At 49.3% G+C, this 27,784-nt stretch overlaps 2 protein-coding genes across 3 annotated transcripts in view; both read left to right on the top strand.

Annotated features, from left to right (window-relative positions):
- Positions 1 to 20,538, top strand: part of Ksr2 (kinase suppressor of ras 2) — a 385,977-nt gene extending 365,439 nt beyond the window's left edge. For both annotated transcript variants that reach the window (XM_006249485.5, XM_017598534.3), the window contains exons 17-20: positions 1,337 to 1,468; positions 6,770 to 6,899; positions 8,761 to 8,894; positions 11,072 to 20,538. In XM_006249485.5, coding sequence (XP_006249547.1) covers positions 1,337 to 1,468; positions 6,770 to 6,899; positions 8,761 to 8,894; positions 11,072 to 11,078 — 403 coding nt within the window. In that variant the 3' untranslated portion in view covers positions 11,079 to 20,538. The remainder of the gene's footprint in view (positions 1 to 1,336; positions 1,469 to 6,769; positions 6,900 to 8,760; positions 8,895 to 11,071) is intronic.
- Positions 20,539 to 26,745: 6,207 nt separating this feature from the next.
- Nos1 (nitric oxide synthase 1) overlaps positions 26,746 to 27,784 on the top strand; it is a 180,361-nt gene continuing 179,322 nt past the window's right edge. The window contains exon 1 of the mRNA XM_039089060.2: positions 26,746 to 27,004. The gene's annotated coding sequence lies outside the window, so the exon portion shown is untranslated. The remainder of the gene's footprint in view (positions 27,005 to 27,784) is intronic.

Raw genomic sequence — 27,784 nt, 5'->3', positions numbered from 1 at the left:
CTGTGGGTAGAGGTGCTTGCCGCCAAGTCAGGTGACCTGAGTTCAAACCCTGAGACCATCATGCTAGGAAGAGAGAACTGATTCCTGCAAGTTGTTCTCTGACCACAGCAGGAACAGAGAGAGAGAGAGAGAGAGAGAGAGAGAGAGAGAGAGAGAGAGAGAGAGAGAGAGAGAGAGAGTATGCAGCCCCTTCTCTAGTAATCTTTGATCATTGAAGACTTTATGCAAGGGCCACTTAGTCATGTATCCCCAGTGGAAGGCTCGGGTCTACTGAAGACTTACAAAGCATTGGAACAACCTGGCCTGCCTCCTCCTCTGGGTACTTATCCCAGAGATAGGGATGGACACACAGGGACAGTCACCGCATTTACCTACAGACGTTCACTACACTGTTGTTTATAATGGGGTGAGGGGCAGGTGGGGGGAGACAGTGCCACCTAAAATCATTCCTACGTGGACCACATGTTGCCTTCCTGTGCACTGGCATCTGTTGGTTTCCAGAACTCTCCTCTGGGCACTTCCCTGGGTCTTTGCCTTCGTTTTCCCTTCTGGTTAAGATACCATATTTTTGTTCATGGGGCTGGATCCTCTGCTGCATAGTACTTAGCTCAGATTTGTCCCACATTTGTATATACGTTCCGTTGTGATTCTTCATGTTCTGTTCACCACTATGTGGCCTTTTTCTGTTTAATTCACTCATTGAAAATTGGTCTTTTCCTGACTACTTGCAGGGGCTCTTACCCTGTTGGTTTTGTTCACAATTGCAGGTCTGGTGCCAGGAATCTATGAGAATGCACTATTTGGGGGACTTGAAGTTTTAATCTGTGAGATTTTTGCATAGCTCCCCTAGAACAGCTCTCGGCTTGTGGGGTGTGTCCTGCTGTGGGGGTTGAGCGATTCACAGGGATCACCTAAGACTATCGGAAAACACAGATGTTTACATTGCAATTTGTAACAGTAGCAAAATTATAGTTACAAAATAGCAACAAAAATAATTTTATGGTCGGTCACAACAACAAGAGGAACGGTATTAAAGAGCCACAGTGTTAGGAAGGTTGAGAGCCACTGTTCCAGAGGTAACATTAGACTGCAGAGTGCAACAAGTGGAAACAAGAATGGACGGTATTGAGCAAAGATGGGCATGAGAACAGAGGTGTGGACCTGGACGTGGCTTGGACCTGCCTCCCTGTATCTTCTCTCTGTGCCTCACCCTGGGTCTCAGACATACTGGAGAGTCAGAAAATGCCCTAGGAGAAAGTAGGAAATCGGTTGAGGTGTTTCCAGGACTTGGGATCAGTGCTACAAAACAAGTCTCATCTTGGCTTTGCCTCTCCAGGCGGGATGACAAGTTGCGGATCCAGAACGGTTGGCTGTGCCACCTAGCCCCAGAGATCATCCGCCAGCTGTCCCCTGACACAGAAGAGGACAAGCTCCCGTTCTCCAAGCACTCGGATGTCTTTGCACTTGGGTAAGTGGGCCATGCCCAGTCCTTTGACCTCCACAGTATGGGATTACTGCATAGTGACACCTTTGGAAGAGTCCAGCACATGCTAGCAAAGGCAAGGTGATAGGATTTCCAAGTAAGCTTGAGAGTAGAAAGAATGACTGTAACACATTTGTCTGTCTGGATCCTAACCAATTGCTGGCTATGACAAGTTAACCTATTCATTCATTCATCCATCCATCCACCCATCTATCTGTTCATTGTGTATCGCTTCATTGTTACATTGTTGCAATGTTTGTACATCAATTTGCCAGAGAGCCAATTCCAAGATGGCTGCTCAGGCACACTCAACTGTAGTAAGCGCTCCACTCTGCCAAGTGGAGGCTGCCCAAGCATGCGCCCAACATGCCAACAAAGGGTCTTGTTGCAATTACGAGCTTAAGCCTAAGGAATTACACAGCATCACGCCCATCAGATTTGTTTCCCTTTTTGAATGATGTTTCTAACATGCAACAGGATACTCTGACGTGTTTGTACTTTGCATAATGATGGTGACCAGGGAAATTCACATGTCTGTCACCTTCCAACTTTCTCTGAGTTTGGAAGCATTCTCAAGTTTCCTGATTAGGAGAGCAACTCTAGTTAATCAGAAGGTGCTGTCTCCTTCCAGTGGCTCCTTGTAGGCAAGCCACTAAGTGCAGACAGCCTTCAAGGACAGGAAATATCCCCTCTGCCATTTTAAGTTAGGAAGGAGTTTTGGAATTTATTTGTCTTCTCTTTTCAAGATGCTGGAGGTAAGAGCCAGGGCCTTGCACATGCTAGGCAACGCTATACTTCCGAGTGGCTTTGACCTCTCTAGAGAGATGGTTCAGTCACTGCTTGTCACACAATCATGAGGACCTTCGTTTCTAACCTTAGTGACTATATTAAACAACTGGGTGGCTGGGTGCAGGGGTGGCAGACAAAGATGGGTCCCTAGAACTTAATGGCTAACCATCCTAGCTAATTCAGTACATCTAAACTTAACGAGAGATCCCGCCTCAAACAATAAGGTGGAGAGAAATTGAGGCAAGATATCCAATGTGACCTCTATACATTTGTACAAACTTGCACATGTATATTTATAATCATACTTATATAAGACACATAAGCACATAATACACACATAGACATACACACACACAAACACACACACACACACACACACACACACCCCACCACCACCACCACCAACAGATGAGAAGAAGCAACCAGGAAATAGCTGTCCATGTGCCTTAAATAACCATGCTGTGCCCATCCCCAAAATAGCCCTTATTCATGGGATGGATTCGGAGAGTTGGGAGGCAGTGCTGGGAACAGCGATGGGGGAAGCTGCAGGCTTGTAGATTTGTGCAATTAGACCTGTCATCCCTAAAGCGCATTAGAGAGGCAGTCAGTCTCCTGTAGAAAAGCGCCCCAGTGAGCCCTCACTGTCAGCACCCCCAGATTGCACATTTTAAGAAGATCCTCAGTCCTTAGATCTCCTTCGAGCCCCTTGAGAAGCCATCGCTTGCTGTAACTAGTTAATGCCCAGATCTTTATCTAGTTAGATATCATTATCTGGAACCAAATTGCTGTAATTAAGTTGGTATATTTTTACTGTGAATTTAGCGGAAGAAAAAAATGTAATTAATGAAACATACCAGAGTAAGTAATTGGTTTCCCACCGGAGTTTTCGGCTATAACTTTTTTTTTCCTTTTCTACTCTTTAAAGTGAATTTTCCTCTTAAAAAAAAGTTGGGTTAGGAAGGAAGTTTTAATGAACCATTTATTGGTGACACTGTTGGATTGCAAAGGACCCCTTGCTCTCTCTCGGACTCCAGTCAATTAGGAGCATCCTGTTGCCAGGGAACATCATGTTCAGGAAAGAGTTAGAGCACAGAGAACCTGGCAGAAGTATACGAGTCCTTCGTTCAGCTTTTCACGTGCATGGTAGCACACTGTCTTCACAAACACCTTCCTAAGTTGGGACCACGCTGTCCTGGATTGACTGGCACAAAGAGAAAGGTCAGATGGCTGTGACCTACTGTGTGGCCAACTGGTGGCAGATCTGTGACTCAGGCCAGGATCATCCTCCTTCTATGGCTGGGGCTTTGAACCAAGCAGTCCACAGACCAGGAAGCAAGTCACACTCAAGGCCCCACTTCTGTCTGCTGCAGATTCGTTTTAATTAAACCTATGCAGGAACTGGGGAGATGCCTAAGTCCTATGTATATGCCATGCAGATGTGAGGACCTGAGTTCAATTCCTGCTTCCTACCTAAAAAGCAGGGAAAGGTGGTGCATGCCTGCAATCCCAGCACCAGGAAGGCCTAGACACGTAGATCCCTGGAGCTATCTATCAGCCAGTCTACATGAGCTGATGGATTCCAGGCCAATGAGAAACTCTGCCTAAAATACAAGGTAGAAACAGCATATGGCAGTACCTACCTTTACCTCCATACTCAGGAGGTAGAAGTGGGCAGATCTCTAAGAGTTCAAAGTCAGTCTGGTCTACATAGTAAGTTCGAGACCAGCCAGGGCCACATAGAGAGACCCTGTCACAAGTAAACAAGGTGGACATAACAAGGACTGACACCCGAGGGAGACCTTTGATATCCACAGGCATGTGCATATAAATACATAAGCATGGGCACACATACATGCATGCCCACATGAGCACACATGTACACAAGAAAGAGACCGAAGACCATCCGTGAGCCGAAGTCATTTCCTGGGCTCTGGATGGGGGACTGGGACATGGACCTTGAGTGTCAACAGCTGATCAAAGAGATATCTGAGTCATCTGGTCAACCCCTTCCTGTGTATGGGAGTCAGCTAGCCCAGTCAGGGCATGGTCCATCAGGGCCAGCAAGTCATCAACCAATCAAAGCATCAGAGTAAAATGACGAACCAAGCATTAGGCATGAGGCTCAGCGGGGAGTGCTTGCTTAGGGTGTGCAAGAGGCCCTGGATTCTGTCCCAGCAACTCAAAACCAGACCAGCCCCGCCTTCATCCCAAGACCCTGTCAAGATGACCTTCATGCTCCCACACTGAAGCCATTGATTGAAGGGGTACACTCACCACATTCGACATACCGGGTCCCATCCCCAGCACCAGAGAAAATAAAATCCAGATTTTTTTTTCTCGTATCTACTCAGGACAGTGAACCGTTAGAACAAGCTGTTCATTTCTAGAATTTTCCATTTGATTTTCAGACCCTAGTTGAATGTGAGGAGTTGGAACGTGGTAAGAGAAATCCCAGATAAGGGGGACCACCGAGTGCTTTGAGAAGCGGTTACCCATCACAGCCGGGAGCCTTCTCTCTCTCGTCATGTAGACATTAAATATTTATTTTTTAACTTTATTTTAATTTTTGAGCTGGTATAATCACATCGTTTTTCCTTTCACCCCCATTCCTCCCACTTTGCTCTTTTTCAAATTCATGGTCCCTTTTCTCTTTTAGTTGTTATTGCAGGCTTGTATATGTGACATGCACATGTATGTACATGCATTTTCTTAAATATACTCGATCTGTGTACTGTCACTTGTAGGTACATTTTCAGGACTGACCATTTGGTATTGGATGACCAGTTGGCGTGTTCTTCCCCAGGGAGGACTGTTTCTCCTGCCCTCAGCATCCTTAGTAGCTGTGGTTCTTTTCACAGGGTTGAGAACTTCTGGGCTTTCCCAACTTTAATGTGGCCTGTTGCCGTTGTCCTTGTCAAGCTCATGCTTGGGCAGAACATTTAGGGACTAAGGAGACGATTCTGCAAGTTTCAGGCCATCTAGGGCTACATGGCTATGAACGCTTTTGCTCTCTCAGAAGTCTAAAGTTTGGTTCCCAGCACCCTGGCAGCTCACAACTGTAACCCCAGAATCTCTGATGCCCTCTTCTGGCCTCCACAGGCACCCACAGTTGTGTGCATATAACCCCACACACTCTTAATTAAAAATAAAACACAAGTTTAAATAAAATAAAGTTGCCCATGAAGATTTGAGTTAACACAGTCCTTGATCCATCAAAAGAATGCCGAAGTGCTTTATGTTCCTTAAAGAAAAGCTCCTCCAGGAGCAGGGGTTGAGGGAGGAAACATTCTTTCCTGGGGTTACTGAGATATTTCCTGAGGTGAGAGACCTGCTTCTCAGGGAATGGAAATTATTAGCCATAGTATAGCTCAGTGATATGCCAGCTTCCCTGGGAGAGCTCATCCACCACCGTACTCACCGCTGATGGTGCCTCATTTATATACCATCCAGCTGTCACCCCATCCACGGTCAAAGTCTCTGTCAGCATCTTTTCTCCCTTTATTGCATTGCTGTGACTTATGGGGCATGCAGCATGGCAGATACGCAGCAGAGAAATCCTAGCACTGTGTCCTGATGCTTGGTGTCCCACAGAGACATTCTCCCATTGACAGAGAGAGAAGGGGCAGTATTGGCACCACATCATCCTGCTAGCATAGACTTAGTTCAGTCTGCATCACAACCAGTATGTCTCTTTCTGCTATCCCACACTACGATTCATCTTTACAGTGTACAGGTATGAATGTAAAAGCTTCTTGCCCACTACTCCTCACCATCATGTTGATTTCCATAATATTCCCAAATCCATGCATTTATAGTGCTTTAAAAGACTCCCACATATGGTCTTCATCATCCCATTTCTTACACTTAGAGTGATCTATTGAGAAATTTTCATGCCATCAAAATGTCTTGCATTTAAATATTCTCCAGGCAATATGCTGCTGTTTCATTTAAAAGAGTCACCATCATAATACATCTGCTGACTACTACTGAGATGTTACTCTGTTTCCACTTTTTTCGATGTTACATGTAAGACCAATCTCCAGGCAATCGTTTCATTTAAAAGAGTCATCATCATAATATATCTGCTGACTACTACTGAGATGTTACACTGTTTCCACTTTTTTCAGTGTTACATATAAGACCAAAGAGGACAACTTCATGAACAAAGTATTCAAATAGCATGTTTCCAAGTATAGAATTTAAATATATAATTGCGAGTGGCCACCACACTGTGTTAAATTATTCAGGTACAATTTGTATCCATCCTGACATCAAAATAGGTATTCTTAAACAATGCGCCTAATGTCTAACTTCAAGAGGGTTTTAAACAAATTGCCAACCCCTTGCAAAGAGATTGCAGAGGGAAATGGCTAGCCAGGAGGCTACCCCTAAGCCAGGATGCTACTCCTGTTTGTGCAGTGGGTGAAGAAAGGGGCCCCAGGGTCACAAATGGCACACCACAGCAATGCCTCACTAACTTCTTCCACTGTCTGGCAGCACCATCTGGTATGAGCTCCACGCCAGGGAGTGGCCATTCAAGACCCAACCAGCAGAGGCAATAATTTGGCAGATGGGCGCAGGAATGAAACCCAACCTCAGCCAGATTGGCATGGGAAAAGAAATCTCGGTAAGTCCTATGAGAGGCAGGGTCTAGGGACAGGGAAAGAGGCAGACACAGTCCTGGGATCTCTTGGTCCTGGGTATGAAGGTTATGCAGACTTTCCCAGAGAGTAGCAAGAAAGTGACCTCCTTGGAGCTTAAAGGGCAAATTCTCAGCACTATGCCTGCAATCCCAGGTGCCTGCCACCAGGGGCGCAACAACTTGTTTACCTTCTTGGCAATCGATTGCTGCTTCAGATAAAACCAAAGAATACCTGGTCTGCTACTTTTTAAAAGACTATTCATTAAAATATCACAAACAGTATTAACACTCATTTTCCTTGCATCTAATGATAGTATGAGCCATCGTCTAATTTAAAGTATGCTAGACAGAAACCAAGGAGCCTGGTGGTAAGCGAGTAGTCATCCTCTTATACGCAATGGGGAGAACACTGACCAGTAAGCCAGGAAAGCAGTAATTACCCTGAGTGTTTGTCAAGACCACCTGCCTCCAGGTTCCTTTTCCTGAGGAAGGAGATAATGAAAATTAGCTTTTCTCCCCTGAATCTTCGAGGGTCATCCACTAATCTAGTGGGAGGTAGCTAGCAACTTCAGGATTCCTTCTATCCCTTGCTTTCAAGAAAATTGCCAAGAAAATCCCAGCAGCTACTACCTATCAGTCTTGACAGGTCTTGGGCCTTCTAGCATGGAGCCTCCCCGGCTCACTAAAGAGACTCATGAGGTAGGTGAAAGAGGGGAAGGAGGGAGAGCCAGAGGGATATGGTAAATGGATAGATTAGGATAAGTAAGGGAAATGATATAAAGAAATGATTGTGCTTTGTAGACAGATAGATGGATGAATGGGTGGGCAGTGAGTGGACATAGAGGTGAGAGAGTGTAGATAACTTATGTGTGGATGAATGTTGGAGGGATAGATGATGAATGAGGATGGGTAAGTTCAAATGGATGGATGGATGGATGGTGTGAACAGGTGGTATATAAATAGATAATAGATGCTGGATGAAGGATGAATGGATGAGTTGATAGATGGATAGGTAGATGATGAGTAGACTTATGGGTGGTTGGGTGGGAATGTGTATAAACGGATAGGCAGATGGTGGCTAGTGAGTGAATGCATAGATGGATGGCAGGGGTGACTGTGGATACGAATGGGTAGGTGGATTGTGGTTAGGAATGGATGGACGGATAGATGGATGGATAGATGGAAGGATAGTAGTTAGTGAATGGATGGATGGATTGATGGATGAATGGATAGATGGATAGATTGATGGATGGATGGATAGATGGATGGATAGATAGATAGATAGATAGATAGATAGATAGATAGATAGATAGGTGTGATGGCTGTGTATATGAGTGTATAGATGGATGGATGGGTGGATGGATGGATGGATGGATGGATGGATGGATGGATGGTAGTGAATGGATGGATGGATGCATGGATGGGCAGATGGATAGATGGATGGGTTGATGGATAGATTGATGGATGGATGGATGGATGGATGGGTGGATGGATGGTAGTGAATGGATGGATGGATGCATGGATGGATGGATGCATGGATGGATGGATGGATGGATGGATAGAGGGATGGGTTGATAGATAGATGGGTATGATGGCTGTGTATATGAGTGTATAGATGGGTGGTGGCTGGTGATTGAATGGATGGATAGATGGGTGGGTAGGATGATTATGTTTATGAGCGAGTAGATTGATCAATGGGTTGAAGGGTGGTTAATGGAGAGGTGTGAAGTGGACCAGCTGGATGCACAAATGGCTGAGCCAGAGCAAGGCCTGGGCGCTGAGACTTAGATGAGAACTCAGGAAAGTCACCGCTTAGATCCAGTCATGGCTCACTGGTTCCTTCCAGGACATACTGCTCTTCTGCTGGGCCTTCGAGCAGGAAGAGCGGCCCACCTTCACCAAGCTCATGGATATGCTAGAGAAACTGCCAAAGCGGAACCGCCGTCTGTCGCACCCCGGACACTTCTGGAAGTCTGCAGAGTACGTGTTAACCCCAGCACCTGCCTTGCTGCATTACCTGTTGATCTTTGTCTCCTTTTTGCTCCCCTCCCCCAACACTTCCCTCAGCTGGCCCCATCCTGACTTGTCTACCAGTGTGTCTGTCCTGGGGAGCCCATTATGACACTGGGGTCAAACAGTATCTGCCTGTGGCTGGCACAGTGACCTCGCCTTAGCTCTTCCTGATGACAGATACTGTCTCAGTCTGAACAGCACATGGAAGGACCACGTCCCATCTGTCATGTGACTGGGGTCTCCTCCATGAAGCTGACAGGCAGGGCCCTTCCCACCTGAGCCAGCACCTGCCCCATCGTAGCAGATCGCAGCTCCCAGAATCCTTCTTTGTACAAGTCTAGAGACAGGGAAGGCTCCCAGCTTTTCATCACCTTCTGCATCTGCTTTCTTCTTAGGAGGCTCCATGCCCCTCCTCACCCCTTTGCCTTAGCTGTAGGTCCATTGCCTCCTCCAAGACTGGGAGCATGCATTTTACCCTGGGGTCCCCCTCCCCAGGCCTGCCTCCATGACAGATACCTCTTGAAGATGTGAGGAACACTGCTTAGGGGGCCTCATTTCCTGTTGTCCCCCTAGGCATTTCCAGGGAAACTCACACACACACACACACACACACACACACACAGAGAGAGAGAGAGAGAGAGAGAGAGAGAGAGAGAGAGAGAGAGAGAGACACTCAGTCGTACGCACACCTCCATACACAGGAGCATCCCACGGAAGTACACCCTAAGGCCTGTTCACAGAGGAAATTCAGGAACAGACCCAGGCAGTTACTTAATGATACTGTAAGGCATGCGAGACAGGTGCATACACACACTTAACATGGCCCTCGCTATTCACCAGGCATGCCTACACACAGATACATAGATATCGGTTACACAATGGGACCCCATGAAGCCCCTCAAAGTCCCAGGAGAGCTGGGTGAGGAGACATCCCTGGCCTCTGATCTTCACATGGCTTCTCATCCCAGAGGCCCACCTTTCCCCCTGGGACATTAGAAAGGACACAGGATCTACCATCAGAGGGGCACAGGTTGGAATTTCCTCTCTGCTGTTAATAGTTGTGTGGCTTGGGCATACCCATGGGCTTCCCTGAGCTATAATTTCATGCTCTGAACATTGAAGGCAGAAGAACCCACAGTGGGAATACTGTGAGGGCCCAGGAAGGTCATGTGCTTGGCACCGGGCACACCAAGCCTCAGATAACTAATGTTCACTCTATCCTGGAAACCATGGTGTGCCAGGAGGAAGTAAGAGCCTCAGACTGGCATCGCAGTGGCACTTAGAGCCAATCATGCAAGAAACAGGAGGCAGTTCAAACAGGCTCTACACTGCCTGCTAAGAGAGTCCAGAACAGGGAAAGAACTGACTTGGGAGTTCAGGCAAGACCTCAGAATATCTGGTGCTCTAAAACTTGAAGGTCTTTTGGGCTAGCCCCTAGTGGCCCGAGAGCAAAAGCATTCAACTGAGCAGAAGGACTTAAACTCACTGAGAATCGAAGAGGCAGAAAACCTTGCTTTCTAGGCTCTGCTCTGGATGTAAACTGAAGAGACTAAAGAAACAGAGAAGTAAGTTGTGATCCTGTGTCTCGTGAGGCTAGAAATCCTGTGGAATTTTCCACCAGTCTTCTGTTATTCGTTCTGTGTGCTGAACCCCCGTGGGGGGTGGGATCCGAGTCCATTCTAAGAGGCACAGGCAGGATCGCCAGGGTCTGCTGCTGTTGCCAGTGTCAAATCTGCAGCACAGGTTTGGTCTGACACCCCAGGTCTCCATTCAACAATGTGTCAAGTTTTTCCCAACCTAAACAGTGGACTCCCCACTGTAGTGAGGGAGTTCTGGGTTCAAATTTCGACCCTGATACTTCTCATAGCTAAATCACATAACCTCCCTGAGCCCCAATTTTTATTTGGAAAAAGGATTCAAAATGCCACAACTAAACCTCTCCCCAGGTTCAAATGAGATCAGGGACAGCCCACACTCAGTGTAGAGTCTAGTGCCCAATAGACCTTGGTCAATAGGAGTCCCTCTTCCTTGGAAAGGGCAGGAAGCCACAGGAAGCCACCCTCTGAGAAGATGTTAGCACATAAAAGATGTCATCGTGGGACCTACATCGCTGTAACCCACCCTTTCGTCTCTCCTCCTTCCAGGCTGTGACCATGGACATTGGCCAGCATCAGCTGCCTCACCCCCAAACCACCTCTGTCCCTCTGCTCTGCCCTCTGCCAGCTCATGAGGCCCAGGCTCACCATCAGGGAGTCCTGCCACCGCTCAGCCTGGGAGACCTGCGTGACGGACAACGTTGCAGAGGCTGTCCACACCTTCGACTTGTACCCCGTTACTCAGGCAGGATCAGGGACCACTGAACTAGGATCAAACTGGGCCAGAGAGGGTCCCGTGCCTGGCGTGAAGAGCTGCAGACTGAGCACAACACCTCTGGGCTGCGGGGACCAAGACACACGCCCTGGGGGCAGACGCGGACTCACACGCTGGACCAGTGTGCGTGTGTGTGTGTCTACAGGTGGACGGGGCCAGCTACTTTCCTTCCGCCGGGATGAGCCAGCTATGGAGTGCCCCAGCCGTGCTATCCTGGAACACAGGACAGAGAACCAGAAACAACACACCTGCTCCGTTGTCAAGGCTCCCAGGCCAAGGTCAGGGTAGGGAGGGGGTAGACTGAGCTTGCAAACATCTGTTCTCAGAGGCCCCATTCCAAGCTGGAAGTGACTGGTAGCCGCCAAGCACACAATTCCGAAGACAGTAGGCAGTCCTGTGTGTCTTTTTAGCACAGAGCCTCTCCGAGGACCAGTCCCTGACCTCCACCCTCCTCCTGTTTTGTAAGAACATTGTTCTAAATCACCTCTGCCCACACTATCCCGGGCACCTGGAGACCACCATAGCGTCTCAGCTGATATGACATCTGGGGGCCCTTGACAGTTCACCATCATCCATGGCTCCCCCAAAGTCTGAGTCCTGAGAACGGGAGCTGTGACGAGAGAGGTCTAGTGAGTTTTCTCTGTGGCGCTAGCACTGCTGGGGTTAAGTTCTCCCACCATGATGGATGCGGTCCTGGGTGTGCATGATGGGTTACACGGGCGTGCGTGTAACTGTTTACAACGGTCTCCCTGCCTCTCACCGGCTGTGTTCCTTGTCAGGGAGGTGAGGGGAGAATACACAGAGAGGTTTCCAAGGTCTCTGCCCTCGCCTGGTGCTGAATCCTGAGTGGTTTCCCCACTGAGGACCCTGGGACCCTGGGGCCCTCCCTTACTGTGCCCACTCAACATCCTGTCTCCCGAGCCTTTCTTCATTCCTTGCTGGAGATGGAAGCTTTTCTGGTTGGTGTTGGGCTGCACCCCTCCCCCACACACAATATCCTCCCTGAGGCATGTTGGGGATGGGTACAGAGTGAATGGGAAGGAGAGCCCTAAGGTCATTGCTCCACTCGTCCCCAGCAATCGGACCTGACAGGAGAGGAAAAGTTGTCCCCAAGCAGAGAAGTAGCAGAGGTAGCTAGGCAGCGAAATCCAAGCAACACACAAAACCATCCCCCTTTTTGAGTGGCCCTAATAGATTCGTACCCTGGGACCAAGCATGCATGCATAGCAGGAAGACTGATTGACAGTAGTCAAGCTTCTAGAGAGAGAGACGTACCCTATGACACCCTCAAGTCTTTTCAGGTCCTTCTCAAACCTCTTTGCAACGCTCCTGCTGTCTGCACCTGGGGTCCTGGGACCCACCCAAGTTGTTTCCATGTGAACATCCCTCTCCTGGTGACATCTGTCTCTGTGGCTCAGCTTTTGTGCCTCTCACAGACGGTTCCCATACATTTGCTCATGGCCCCAGGCTCTAGAGTCGCTAAGGACCGTTCTCGACAACAGCTGTAACCCCATCTAACAAGCCCCGTTCTGAATATATCCCTGTGGCCAGGGCTGGGCATCTTAGAATTTCTTGTTTCTCTTTAATCCCATCAGGACCTCTTTGGTCCACGGACCCCAGTCTCTGTCACAGGCCTTTGTATCTTGGAGGAAGTAAGAGAGGAGAGGACCAGGGAGGACTGAACCACTGGGACCCTGAAGTGTCCCCGGGAACTGGGGCCCACTCATCTTCTCCTGTTTGTAGCTGAATGACCCAGTCGGGTACAGTTCTGGGTGCCCCAAGGAAGCCAGAGGAAGGCGTCTCATCAGGAAGGAGTAACCAGTCACCTGCATCCCAGGGGTCTCCCTGCACTTAAGCTGGGGTCTACAGTCTTTCACACATCCACAGATGAATGTGGTGGTAACCTGCCTGTAATCCTGGCACTCTGGAGGCTGAGGCAGGAGGATAACAGGTCTGGACTACATACGATTTCTGAGAGGCTGTTAGTGATTAAGTACTTGGATGATACAGGGTGAGTCTGGGCCTTCCCTGCTCCTACGCCACTCTTCCACTTACAGGGTCTGGGTCTCTTGGATCTAGGTCAAATGTCACCTCTTCACCCTCGCTCCTCCCTGACCTCCACACCCACCGAGACCTGTACCTGGGCTGCAGGCTTCATCACTGGCTTCCCTCCCTACCTTCAGCTAACCGGCTGTGGCTTGCTAGTAGCCCCTTAATGTACAGATATCTGAATTAAGGAATTAAAAAAAATCAGTCTCTTCCCTGAGGAAGCAGCTGGGGGAAATGTATTCCTTCACCTTGTACAGAGCCAATGGAAAGAGAGGAGGCCATGCAGTTAGAAACATTTCCCCTCCCAACTGCTGGCCCATCCAGCAGATCGCTTTGTACAATGTCCCTTGTTCTGCCAGACCAGCCACCCGCTCCACCAACACCAAATGGCTTCTGTTCCTGCTTTACACTGCAAATCCTTCAAGACATGGGCTTCAGAGGGGATGAGTCCCTTCAATCCTTGTACTGGGACATCATCTATGTCCCCATCCCCAGAGCTAGATTAGAAACTCCAAGTAGCTCCTTGGATTGTTTTGTGGGGGTTTAACCCCTTACTGGACAAAGAGATGGGAAGCCATTTCCCCATGTGCTCCTGTTTTCTGTAGCAATTTTGAACTCTTGACCAATAGAAATCCTAGACTGGTGTTGCTAGGCAACCGACTGTATCCAGGATACCCAGAGTAGGAGGTGGGTAGAGCTCTTGTCCAACACACACAAAGCCCCAAGTTCCATCCCCAGTACCACATAAACCAGGTGTGATGGTGCATGCCTACACCCCCACACAAGAGAGGTGGAGACAGGAGGATCAGAAGTTCAGGCTCATCCTTAGTTATGAGTGGGTTTGAGAGCAACCTGGGCTACATGCGACCTTGTCTCGAGAAATAATTTCTGCAAATTCAGGACACTTGGCACCTCATACTCCATGTTCATGTCCTGCCTGTGCCACAAGCATGCACAAAGCCAGACTTTCCTCATCTCCCGTATCCCTTGTCCCATTTTGCATGTGGTCACCTAAGGTGCACAGACAAAGAAGAACCACTCACTTAACACTTCACTGGGGGCATCGAGCTCCAGCCTGCAAAGTGGATTTTTACATCCTTTGCAACTGAGGGTGAAAAAAAAAAGTCAAAAGAAGAAAAATATGACTCGGGCAAATTCAAGGCAATTCAAACTTTCCGCCAGTCCCATATTGTCCCTAGCATTGGCAAAACTATTTGCAAGACAGCCCCTGTGACCTGTAGAGTCAAAATATCTTGTGGCTTGGTCTGTGGCCAGTTTGGCTGGCCTATGATATAGCGGGCTGTCTTAGTGGTGAGACTTCAGGGGGGGCACCCTACAGGAAATGCAAAGGTTGAAACGGAACAGACAGCTCCCTGACCCTGACTGGCCAGGTGTGGTGCTAGCTAGGATGTGAGTCAAGCCCTTGAGGCTGCTGTGAGCTATCAGATGTGTCCAACCCACAGCCCACAGACCGCATGTGCCCCAGGACAGCTGGGAAGGTGGCCCAGTACAAAACTGTAAACTGACTTAAAAACATTAAGGGTTTTTATTTTATTGTAGTTTGTTTGCTTTTTTTTTTTGGTGTTTTTTTTTTCCTTTTCCATTTTTTTCTAACTCAAGTATAGATGACAATGTCGTGTCTCAGTGTCCATGGCATGAGATCACAGCTAGCTAGACTTCAAGGCTGCCTGGGTCAGCCAGTGACGTCAGCACACAGGCCGGCTTACACAACAGTTGCTCATTTCTCTCAGATCTGGGGTGATCTCTGAGGTGCCTTCCTGTAATCTCTTGCCTCTGGGATCATCTTTTTCTGAGACCACTAGTAAAACCGCCTTTCTCCTTGGACCTCTTTGAAGACTCTCTGAATGTATGTTGGAGATTTCCAACAGGTGTTGGGGAAGACTCAATAATATGAGCCTTATGGGGGTCATCATCATTCCTGTACCAATGGAGGTGACTGAGGCTGTGGGTTTTCAGTACCTACAGACCTCCCATCTCTGGCTTTTCATTCCCACTCTGGGCAGAACTTTGAGTCCCCACATGGGCCCTTCATCTCCTCATGCCCTGACTGTCTTCTTTCCACACATCCACCCTCCGAGGGACTGGTCTTGTTCTGAGAGTGATTCTGGTGAAGCTGAGCCTCCCTCTGCCCCATGTTGGCTTCTGTGACAAACTACCAAGAGGCTTGTCACCATGAAGATGCATGCTCTCGCCATCCTATAGATTCAAAGTCCGAACACAAGATGGCCCCAGGACCAAGCCCCTCTGGAATTTGTCTGGGAGTGTTTTCTTCTTGCTTCTTGACGTGTAGTGGTATGTGATAAGCTCGGATGTTCCCTGGCTTGTGGAAACGTCTCTCCAACCTTTACCTTTGACTCCACCAGTCACAATGATGATCTTGCATCTGTCTTCCTGTGGCTTGTTTTATGAGGACCCAGTCCTGTTGAATCAGGATGCTGTGAATTAGTTATTTTGTAACTTGTGATTGTAACCAATGCTGGCTAGAAACAGCATAGGGGAGTAATTACATGGTTTAGGCTCACAGTTTCGAAGGGCTCGGTCCATAGCTGCCTGACTCTGTTTCTGGGCCTTTCTTGAGGCAGGTATTCATCCTGGTAGTATGAGAGTAAGGAGGAGGAGTTTCTTCATGGCAAACAGGGAGCAAGGAGCAATACAAGAAGGAGTCAGGGTGAGATGTGTCATTGCCACTTCCTCCAGCTAGGACCTTTCAGCATCACATTGTGAATCTATCCAAGGACTTGTGGGTTAGGTCAGAGGTATCAATATATCTCCAGAAAGTTCTTCACAGATACCCAGAGGTACTTCATTGATCTCTTGAAAAGCATTTCTTAATTCTGTCAAGTTGTCAATCAAGATTACACTCCACACTGCTTCAAGGGCCTGCACGAACCTGTTTCCAATCAGGGCCCATTCCGAGGCTCTCGGGCACTACCTAAACCCCAGCACTCTCCCAGCAACTCTCCTTTGAATACATATGCCATCTTGCTTTCTTTGTGGCAAAACCCTGGGTCTCCCAGAGACAGATTTCCCAGAATCCCTGGGCCCCTTCTCAATCCTACCCATGTCAGACATGCCCCATCCTTGACTCCTGATAAGACATAGACTTCAGCACATGAGTGGTTAGAGTAGGCAATGTGGAAGTACCAATAAGGTTATTGAGATGAGGATCTAGAAAGATCTATGTATTAAAAAAAATCTAGAAGGATGAAGATCTCAAGCAAGGAGAGTGTGTGCCTGCTAATGCTCCTGCCACTGTTCCCCCTTCCTCTGCCCTTGGCAGACATTGCTAATCAATCTCAGCACAGCTTCTAACTACAGTCATAGAGCATTTGCCACAAAGGCCCTGAATGTGACTATGTGTGCTGCTGAGAAGGGAAGGTAGTTTCCCCCCCCCAGAAAGTCCCCTCTAATAAACATTGGTGGTTTTAGAATTCATGCCTCAGAATTTTCCAGAGACCCAAATCACTCAGGGTCCCCGTAGTGGATAGTCTGCCTGGAACTGTACAAGAGTTAATTTCCCAACTGGGAAGAAAACTTAGCCAACTGGGAAAGGCTTCTTTCCTGGTAACCCTGCTGCTAATACTATGTTGAAACTGTTGAAATGAAGGAACTGACTCTAACTGCTTTTTGGCCTCTTTCTGCAAGGGAATCTCAAAATCAAGTTTTTACCCAATGGCCTCTGGGATCCACTCTCTCTACTCCTGAACTCTTTTTTTTTTTCTTTTCTTTTTTTCGGAGCCGAGAACCGAACCCAGGGCCTTGCGCTTACTAGGCAAGCGCTCTACCACTGAGCTAAATCCCCAACCCCTACTCCTGAACTCTTAAAATGCCACTGATAATTAGGGTAGTGACCAAGAAGACCTTCCCTGGCCCGTCTCTTCATCGCCTGACCCATTCCATCTCTTGCCCATGTGCTGAGAAAGACTGAAAACTAGTCATCATCATGCACTTACTCACGTTCGATCTGCAGACCAGCGCTCCTCTCCACAGAGCTGGCAGCCATTGTTGATGGCTACAGGATAGATACATTATGGATCATTAGATGTGGAAGTCTGAGGGTTCCAATCAAAGCCTGGCTATTTCTTCATGTTTTTAAACTGCCTTGACTTCTCTCAATGACCGACTTCAGATGCCAGGATATGAGAAATGCTAGGTCCAGGGATGGTGGGGATGATTCTGTCCAGTGGCAGACAATACCTGAGAAGCAGCCAATTATGAAGATAGAGGTTTTCCATGTACAGAAGGCTGGGAGAACTCAAAGGGGTGTGGCCAGTTATGTACAGAGGTGAAACTGAAGTCTGAAGGAAGAAGAGAGGCAGGAAGGTCAGACTGGCTGAATCTTAGTGCTGTTGACCTTGGACCCAGTCAGTTCTTAGATTTCTGTCATAGCCCAGGCTAGCCTCAAACCCTTGATCCTCCTGTCCCTGGTAGAGAAACAGCGACTAAATGGTGTGATAGAATGTGACTGCTCTGTCCCTTATCTGGCTGTCACCGATGGAAAGTTCCCTGTGTCATGCCCCTAATCAGATCCAGGGGACCCAATGACCCAGAATTGTAGGGGACAGAGGAGAAGGTGGGCATTACAAGAGGCTGGAGCTTGGAAAGCACTTTGGAAATTTGATACATGTGACCACCAAGCACCACCCGGGGAAGAAACTAGGTCACTGGGACTCTGTCCCCTGAGGGTCCACTGACTGTCCCCGGGTGTCTCTGCTGTACATAGGCCAGTCACACACCCTTCTAAAAGCCTGCTCTTGTTTGCTTTTGTCTCTTCACCATACTCCCCGGCCACCTCTTCCAATGGCGCCCTGACTTATCAGTCACCTGACCCACAGACCCCTGTGGACACACTAGACAGCCTCATCCTAGGTTGTCTTGGCATGGTCTCTCTCTGTGTACAGCGAGTTCCCTCCATGAACGAGCTGGTGGACATCAAAGACACACAGGGACATGGAGATGAGTTGATGGAAAAACCTCCACGCCCCACATAATTCTCGAATGTGACGGGCCAAGTGATGGTTTATTATCAAAGAGGCTGACAATGACCCAGGGCTCATTGTGAGTCCCGGGCTGAATCTGTTATGGAGCCTAAAGTGCGGGAGAGACTGCCTTAGACTCGGTGGGGTGGGGGTTCCCATTACTGCAAGTATCGATATGGGCTTGAGGCACAGAAAACAGCACCTTGGCCGACTGTAGAACTCCCTGGGGTGGGGGTGGGGTAAATGAATGGGGCTCACAGCCCAACTTCAGCCTGATTCAACTCGTATTTCTCCTGCCCCTTCCTCTGGCTGCCCGTGACCTCGCCAACAGGTCCTTAGCATTCTCGGTCCTTCTGGAGCATACTTTGGACACTGTTATCCTTGTGGAACCATTAGCACTTGCTGTGTTGCTGGTTCCCAGGGGAATGGCTGCAGTTAAAAAAAAAAAACAAACAAACCAGCACCTCCATAGTGCCCTGGTCTCTGTCATCTCAGCACCTAACTGAATCTTCCACCCCAAAGCGTACCTCTCAGGATATCCCCGGGCACATGAAGCTGAAATGGAGAGACAGTGGGTATCTCCCACGCACTTAGATGCTGATGGCCTGGGGACTATAAACAGGGACAGTTGGGTCTCCTAAGAAATAGCTCCTTGGTATAGGATGCTGGCATCTACCAGAGGGAAACCGAGATGTCTCCATCCCCTGACCACTAAGGCCTTTGTAGAAGCGGGAATCTCTTCCTCCTGACCCACGACCCCAAGGTCAAAGCCAAGAGCATCGTCTGCGGCACACAAGTCGGTCTCCATGGGCACACAGCCTTGCCAGACTCTACAGCCCAGGTTCCCACTCCAGACATGTTGTTCCTACATCCCTGACCCAATGATCTTTCTAGGGGTCTGTCACATGTCCTAACAGGTGGACAGCTTTCTATGTCACCAACCTGAGGGAAATCCCTCCTTGTAAAAAGGCTTTCTCTTTGTAAATTATTCTGTTGCCTTTTTCTAAACACAAAGTATATATACCTATAAATGCTATATATATATATTATATATGTGTATATACATAAAGACTACTTCTTGTACAGCCCTCCACGGACCTCAGGCCCACTGTTTTCTCCGTGTCTGTCTGTACCGACTGTTGCAGAACGAGCTGATGTATGACCTTGGTTCTCCATTTCCCTTCTGGACCACTGTCTCTTCCTTTTCCTTTTTCGATCTGTCTTGCTGTCTGTCTCTCTCACGCATCGCCAACACATTGCTGGCAAAGAATGTTTGGTTTAGGTGCCATCCAAGAAAGCAAGCAGGATGGATGGATGGCTGAGTGGGTGGATATGTATGTGAATGGATGGATGGATGGTTGTGTGAATGGATGGGTAGATGGGTAGGTAGGTATGTGAATGGGTGGATGAATTGATGGGTGAGTGGATGAATAGGTATGTGAATAATGGATGGGTGAATGGATGGATAGGTATGTGAATGGGTGGATGGATGGATGGATGGATGGATGAATGGATGGGCAAGTAGATGAATGAGTATGTGGGTAGAAGGATGAGTGGGTAGATGATTGGATGAATATGTTGGTAGATTTATGTATTAGTAGGCAGGTGAGTGGATGGATGGATGGATGGATGGATGGATGGATGGATGGATGGATGGACAGGTGGATGGATGGATAAATGGATGGATGGATGGATGGATGGACAGGTGGATGGATGGATGGATGGATGGATGGATGGACAGGTAGATGGATAGAGGGATAGATGGATGAGTGAGTGGATGGACAGGTGGGTGGGTGGGTAGACGAATGAGTAAATGGCTAGATTGATGGATGTGTGGGTAGGTGAGTTGATGGATGAATGGGTGAGAGTTTGGAGATGAATGATTGGATGGGAGGGTGGGTGGGTGTATAGGCAGGGGTTAGGTAGCTGGATGGATGGATGGATGGATGGATGGATAGAAGGATGGATGGATAGGCAGATGGGTGGGTGGGTGGTCCACTCTGTATATTTGTATAGATCATTTATAAAGTTTTCTACACTTCTCAAAAAAAAAAGTATTTCTAACCTTGGCTGTTGGACAGTCTGTGAGCCTGCGAGCCGGCAAGCCTGTTGTTTCTTGTGTTTAGTGCAATGTTAGTGAGAATCCAATGTCTGAGTTATTTATGCCAATAAAGAATTTGAGAATTACTGCATCCGCTGCCATCACTCTGAGCTCTGCTGTTGTCTGTTGGATGAAAGGAAGCCTGGGGAGGGAGGGGACAATGGTTGCTAACTGCCCTGATGATGCTGTGTAACAAAATGTCCCCCAAAGTTCGCCACTTACAACAACGAATACTTCATGCACCTGGGGCTGTGAATCTAAGAGGGTCCTTTGAGGCTTCTGCTCAGGTTCAAGGTCAGATAGAAGGTCATTCCATATGTGATCAGGTGGACATGAAAGCCAGACCAGAATGAACAAAACCACATGCAGACCATTGCCTCTAACCACAGCCACCAACACTACACTGGCCAGGACTGGTCAGATGACGCAGCCTTTCACGGAGTGGTTGCAAACCACCAAGGTATAAGCTAGCAACATCCACATGGGGGGCAGGGCACCGATGTGGTTCCCTGGAGAGATGAACGTGGTATGGCACAGTAGTCCCTGTGGTCACACTAACCGCTGTGTGTGTGTGTGTGTGTGTGTGTGTGTGTGTGTGTGTGTGTGTGTGTGCGCGTGCTTGTGGGTGGGCAAGTACCTGTGTGCTTACCTGGGGGTGGGGTTCCCAGGTTCCTTCACCTTGGTTTTGAGACGGCATATCTCACTGACCTGGAGCTCCCCAATTGACTAGGTTGACTAACCAGCAAGTTCCAGGGATCCTTCTGTCTCCACCTCCCTGCTCCAGGATCACACTAGTGCACCACTGCCTGTGGGACAAGCACAGCTTCTTGTCTTGCTGGCAAGTCCTTTCCCCACTGAGCCATCTGCCCAGCCTCATACCGAGGTCTCTAACGTGCTCCTTCCTGTGAGACAAGATCTCCGTTGAGGGAGTGGCAGGGAGAGCGGGAGTCTAGAAAAGCTGCTATGGACAGATCTGACCCACTCCCTTCCAGGCCTCACATGTTCTGCCCACTGGGCCTGGGAAAACCCTCTCCTGCCCACACTCACACATTCACTGACAGGCCTGCCTGGGGTCAAATCATCGCTTGACAACATGCAAGCTGTGCATCTTTGGGCAGATGGCTTGGCTTCTCTGGACCTTCATGAATTAGATGTGACCACTGTAATGCTGCCATCTTCCTCCCAAGCAGTGAGGCTTCTGTGAGGTCCTTGAACACACTCAACACGTATGAGTTGCTGATACAGTCATGCATCACAGTGTGGGAGAAGCCTCCACCCTACCCTAGACCTGCTCCCCAGAACTCCCACTCCTGGCTGAGAGTTGAAGCAAGCTCTGGGTCTGGTTTCTGAGTATGACACTACTGGGTGTATCGGTCAGCTAATGCCAAGACCGTGGTGGGATTTGAACTCAGGTCCTAGAGCCGGTATTTCAATCCTGTTTTGTTTTGTTTTTCTTTTCTAAACATCATCTTGCTCTGTAACCCCCTGGCTGCCCTCAGATTCTCTATTCTTAACCTTAGCCTCCTGGGTGCTGGGATGATAACCCAGCAAGGTTGCAGTGTAGTGTGTGTGTGTGTGTGTGTGTGTGTGTGTGTGTGTGTGTGTGTGTGCGTGCGCACGCGCGCGTGCACTTGTATGTGTACTGAGGCCAGATATTGACAATGAATGTTTTCCTTAATCTTTCTTGACCTTATTTTTTGAGGCAGAGTCTCTCACTGAACCCAAAGCTCACCCATTCAGCTAATATAGTCAGCCAGCTTGTGCTGGGGATCCCCGTCTCCGATTGCTGGGATTGCAAACTGACTCCAACACCCACCCAGCATTCGCAGGCTGCAATTCACACGGGTGTGGAAGTCCAAACTCTGGCAAGAGCTTTACCCACTGAACCGACACCTTGGTCCCAAAGCTGCTGTCTTCGGTCACTGCTTTCAAGCCGTGCTGGTTAGAACCTGAGCTGCATGTAATTTAGGGTACCCTATTCCACTTCTCGCCTTTCTACAGCCTCTGCGAGGTAATTTGGAAGATTCTGAGGGTTTCCATTTTGAATAAAGCACCACCCACTGTTCCCAGACATGTAAGACAGATTCCTCTCACCCCTTCAGATGGTACCCTCTGCCCTTGTCTTGGAAATTACCAGAGCACTTTGCTGAGGATATTAGGAAACCTCTGCCAACCATCTTCATAGATCCACTAGCCAAGAAGCTGGTCACCAGATATTAAATGGCTGCCACGTGCCAGCCATTCATATCTAACCCTTTCATTAACATTCTGAACCTAGACAATCACTTGCTATCCTGGGACTGTGTCCTGCTAAATAGCACTGCCACAAACCGGCACAGGGCCATTCCCAGTTCACAAATGAGGAATCAAGGTACAATGGCATTTGAGTTGTGTGGTGAAGCCACGTCTGGGCCCCCAGAACTCTAGTTCCAACCAGTTCTGAATTCCAAGCCTCTGGCCCACAGGAGGTCAGCAATGAGTCCCATCCCTAGGAAACAAATGTGAGTGACCGTGGGGAACTCCCTGGGAAATAGCCACTGTCTAGCCATGGCCCATGAGTCCTAGTCACAAAGCCTTTTGCCTTGGGAGATCCCCTTTGATCGCCACGGTTCCATGCAAAGTCCACAGGAGTAGAGGAAGAGAGTCACACAGGACTCCAGATTCAGTGTCTAGTATTCTAATCTCCTAAAACCCAATCTGTGCTCAAACTTGGAATCTAAACTAAGATCACACGAGGACCAGAGAGAAGGCCTGCATCTCGGCAGGACACCCGGCCCAGGATGCTGGTGTTGTGGTGGAGAGATAAGGTAGCAGAAATGTGCCACCCTGAGGTCTGTGGGTTCGGGACACCCAGCCGTGAAATGGAGGACAGCCTGCCTCCTGCGTTCATTCCCTCAGCCGTGAGAGCTTTCTATACCTGCATTACTTCATCCATGCCTGCACAGAATTGGAAGCCAACCCCGACCATGTGAGATCTTCATCAAAGACACAAAATAATGCCAGGTGTGGCACATGCCTTTGGTCCCAGCATGCAGGAAGCAGAGGCAGGTGGAGCTCTGTGGGTTTTAAGCCCATTTGGATTGCATAGTGAAACCCTGTCTCAAAGACAAAAATGGCATAGAGTAAATAAATTAAATAACTTGTCTATCAATTTTGTACTGATAACACTTTGGAGCAAGCATTTTTTATATAATGGATTAAAGCCATAGTGTATTTATTTATCTTTTTATTTTATTTTCCATGTAGGTTCTGTCACTGTAATCCATACCAGCCTTCTGGAACTCTATGTAGCCCAGGCTGGCTTCGAACTCTGCACCTTCCTGCTTCAGCCTCCAGAGCGTCATCCCCACAGGTGTGCTGCTCACCTGGCTCTGCCTTCTCTAACTAACCTCACCTGCTTTATCCCTTTGGGACAGTTGGAGGCTGGCAATAAACAACTCTGCTGGGGGCTCAGACTAGAAGCAACAAAGTAACAAAGTACAGAAGAGCTGTCAGGCACCCAAACGCATAGACCCAGCTTCCGCTCCCGCAACTAGCCTTGGCGCGGAGTATCAGGTTCCGCCTGCCCAGTGCACCAAGAGGATGGGAACCTGGGCTTGATCTCCTTTCAGATTCTTCCTCCCAATACCGAAGTGACCAGTAAATGTTGTCTCCTATGTGGATGCGGGGCCAAGGCTGTACCACAGACTATCATTAACACCAGTGCTGATCACTTAGTCAAAAGCACAGCGGAGAAGCAGCTGTGGTGACATGGTGACATACACATGAAATCCCAGCACTCAGGATGGGGAGCAGACGTTCAAGGACATCTTTGCTTGGCCATAAGGGAAATCTGAGAGCATCCTGGGCTACCTGTGACCTTGTCTCAAAAACAAACAAACAAAACAAAACAAAATAACCATCGTGGGGCTGGAGAGATAGAACACTTGCTGTTCTTCCAGAGGATCTGAGTTCAGTTCCCAGCAGCTGCGTCAGGCAACCCTCAGCAGCCTATAGCTTTAGACCTGAGGCCTCTTTTGGGGACACACACACACACACACACACACACAGAGAGAGAGAGAGAGAGAGAGAGAGAGAGAGAGAGAGAGAGAGAGAGAGAGAGAACGAACATTGTGTGAGCCCCAGTGTCCTATTCTGTTGAACTGAGACTCTCGTGAATGGCGGGATTTCTGCACACCAGTGTCACACTTATGCCAAGCTAGAAGGAACATTGTAAGCGAAGGTTTCAAGCAGTCTGTTTTTAATAGGCCATGTTTGCTGAATGACTACTATGTGCCAGACCTAGGGTGCTGTAGGGAAGAAAAAATAAAATCCAGCTTAGGGCTGACCAAGAGGGAAGAAAGAGCAGGAGAAGGGTGGGAAGCACTTGCCCGGTGTGGGCAAGGACTCTGAGATGTCAGGTGACAACGTCTAAGATCAGCCCTGGAGAAGGGCAGAGGACAACTTTTTTGGAATCTCTCCCAGTTTCTGGAATCCAATGGATGGGGAGCCCCATTCCCTGGCAAGGCAGCCCCTCTCAGGATTCTTACTAGAATATTCCAGTGAGTTTGTCGGTGACCCCAGCGGCTATCTGAGCTCAGAGCTTTGTCATCTTGAGGTCTCGGCTCGAACCTCATCACCTGCCTCGGGACCTGGCTCAGGGGGCCTCATGGCGGACAGCCCAGCCAGCTGCCTGCTCCCTTCTTGTCTGCAGCTGACAAGTCAGGCAGTCTGACTCACAGCTCATCTTCCCCAGCCCCACGTGGAGGCTGGGTCTGCGCCAGGGGTGTGAGCTACCGGCCAGGGTGCCGGCCAATCAGACCAAAATGAGCCCATAAGCTGCCCCGAGGATTAGACCTAAGAACATTCTAGAATCCCACACTCCACTTTGGAGCTCCCGAGGGGGCAGACCACAGCAGACGGGAGTGTCATTCAACCACGTGTGGGGAAACCTGTCTTGCCTGAGGATAATGATAGGGTAATTATTTAATCATCCAAAGGGACACGGGCTTGTCAGCTGCTGTAGCCCCAGCACGTAGAATGATACCTGACACGCAGTAGGCACTCAGTAGGCTCTTTTATTAAACAAGGACATAATAGTAACTACCTCAACTCATCAAGAGTGTAACACAAATAATTACACCTTGTACCGTTACTGTACACTAAAAAGTTAATTTTAAAAGGAGATGCACCTTAATTTCTGTCTCCACAGGGTCGGCGCCCCTAGGATGTCTGCCCTTAAATCCCTGCACACAGTAGATGTTCAACAAGTACCATTACCCAGAGTCAGGAGCTGGGTATGAGATCATCTGTTCTCTCAAGGCTTGGGCAGGGAGGCAGTGTTCTCCAGAGCAGAGGCAGGGGGTTGGTGTTTTGCAGTCTGTACACTCCTGGGAGCTGGATCCCTTTCCCAGCAGTGAGGAGAGCGAGCAGGCCCAGGGCCACAGGGAAGGATGCCCAGGGAGAGTGGGGACCACTCTTCCATTCTCCCAACCCTTCCTCAGTCTCAAAGTGCTTATCCATCGTAGCTTTTCTAGCTGCAGCAAAGCCCAGAGAGGTAGAGGAACCTGCTTGAGGCCACACAGCAAGATCAGCACATGTCTCCTGACTCCACGTCCAGGACTCATTTTCTCCCACCCCCACCTGGAGCTCCACACTGGAACTTAGATCAGCCAGGGCCCCGAGTGGGTCAGGAGAGAAGGCATTAGAAACCTGACACAACATACCTAGTGGCAGGTCGTAATTTCTTACTTGGCTGTGTGCCTTTTAGAACCTGGCTCCCTGTCCCGGAGCCTCAGTTATCCTGATCCAAACAAGGGGTTGATGTTGTGCTCTTTCCAGGCGACACTGTGAGAAGCCGTAACCCAGTGTCACGTTGGGGTGGGGGTGGGGTGACTCCCCTGTTGTGTGACTTTGAAGAAGAAACTTAGTTTCTCTAAGCCTCAGGTGCTTTGTGTAAAATAAAAGTTGTTACTAAATAGCCACTTTGTGGAGCTTGTGAACTTTGTTTGGGGGCAGCACTGGCACCCATCCTGGCACATAGTAAATGCTCAGTTAAAGCTCCCAGGATTCCTGGGTGCCACTGTGAAAGGCTGGATTCCGATCCAGCAGGCATGGCGTAGACACAGAAGATTCAGGGCTGCAATCCTGACTCCAGGCCATCCCAGCCAGCTGGGGGAAACCTGAGCCACCTCTATCCCTGGCAGAAGCTGCCACAACCACCACAGCCTCTGGAATGAAAGAAAGGTCAGAGTCTAGAGAAGCAGGGCTGGCGCGATGGAGGGAGGGCTGCCGGGGTGCTGGCTAGCCACCCTCACCTCTCTCCTCTCTGCTTTCCTGGGGAAGCCTGAGTACCCTGAGCCTGGGTGTGCCCCCCCTGCCCAGGGCTTGGCCTCTGGGCCCCGTGCTGAGACGCCTCCCAGCCTGCCCCTGGGGAGGGGCCACCTGGTGTCAATTAAGGCCTTGAGTCGCTCGGCCGCACCATGCAGGGCTGCTGATTAGAGCTGCAGTCTCTCCAGATGGGGAGCACGGACTGAGGGGCGACACTACCATGCCAAGGGACGGCTTCGCAGGAGTCCGTGAGTAGCGGGTGGGGGCTCTTTCCTCTGAGTGGGAGGGAAGCTGGGTGCGTGCGGGCACTTGGGCATGGGGGGGGGCTCTTCCTGCAGAGTTTGCTCGAGAGGCTTTTCCAGGCCTCCCAGCATCCTAGACCCTCATCAGCCTCACCTCAAGGAGACCCCAGGGGACTGTATGCCATCCAGTGTCCTTCCTCGAGTCACGCAGTCGCAGAGGGCACCCCCACGCTGCGTCTGAAGGAGGCATGAAGGGTGGATGAGGGACCAGCTCGGTCGGAGGCTATTTGGAGGAGTCCTTGATTCTCTCCTGGACTCCCTACAGGGAAGGCTGCCTCTGTGCCCCCTTGGGTGGGCATCTAAGGCTGAGTTCCTACAACCTCCTGGCCCCAGAAACCATGCTGTGGGTGGCCCCACAGAGGTCCCTGTGCCAAAGCAGCTCTTCGAGGGGGAGAGGTTACAGCTCCAGATGCCATGTGTCCTGGGGCACAAAAAGCCAAGCCAGGTCCTAGCCCTGCACCTGTTTTCAGAGCCGCTGGTTCAGTTTGGTGGAGTTTGTATCACGGGGAAGTTGACCCCCAAGAGGGAGAATGTATATATGGGGCGGCTGCCTGCTTGTGGGACGGACTCTGGTTAGAGGGAGGGGAGAGGCTTATGGAGGCCTGTAGGATGTGACGTGACTCATGTTGGGCCCCTGGGTTTTGTCTGTGGAGCCTGAGTTCCTGGCTCGAAGAGTTTCTGTAGCCATGGAAGGGTTCGTATAGTGGCACCACCTGGTGCTAGTGA

This window comes from Rattus norvegicus, chromosome 12, assembly GCF_036323735.1.
Source record: "Rattus norvegicus strain BN/NHsdMcwi chromosome 12, GRCr8, whole genome shotgun sequence".
In the NCBI taxonomy this organism is placed as follows: domain Eukaryota; kingdom Metazoa; phylum Chordata; class Mammalia; order Rodentia; family Muridae; genus Rattus; species Rattus norvegicus.
This window is presented reverse-complemented; position numbering and strand designations above follow the sequence as displayed.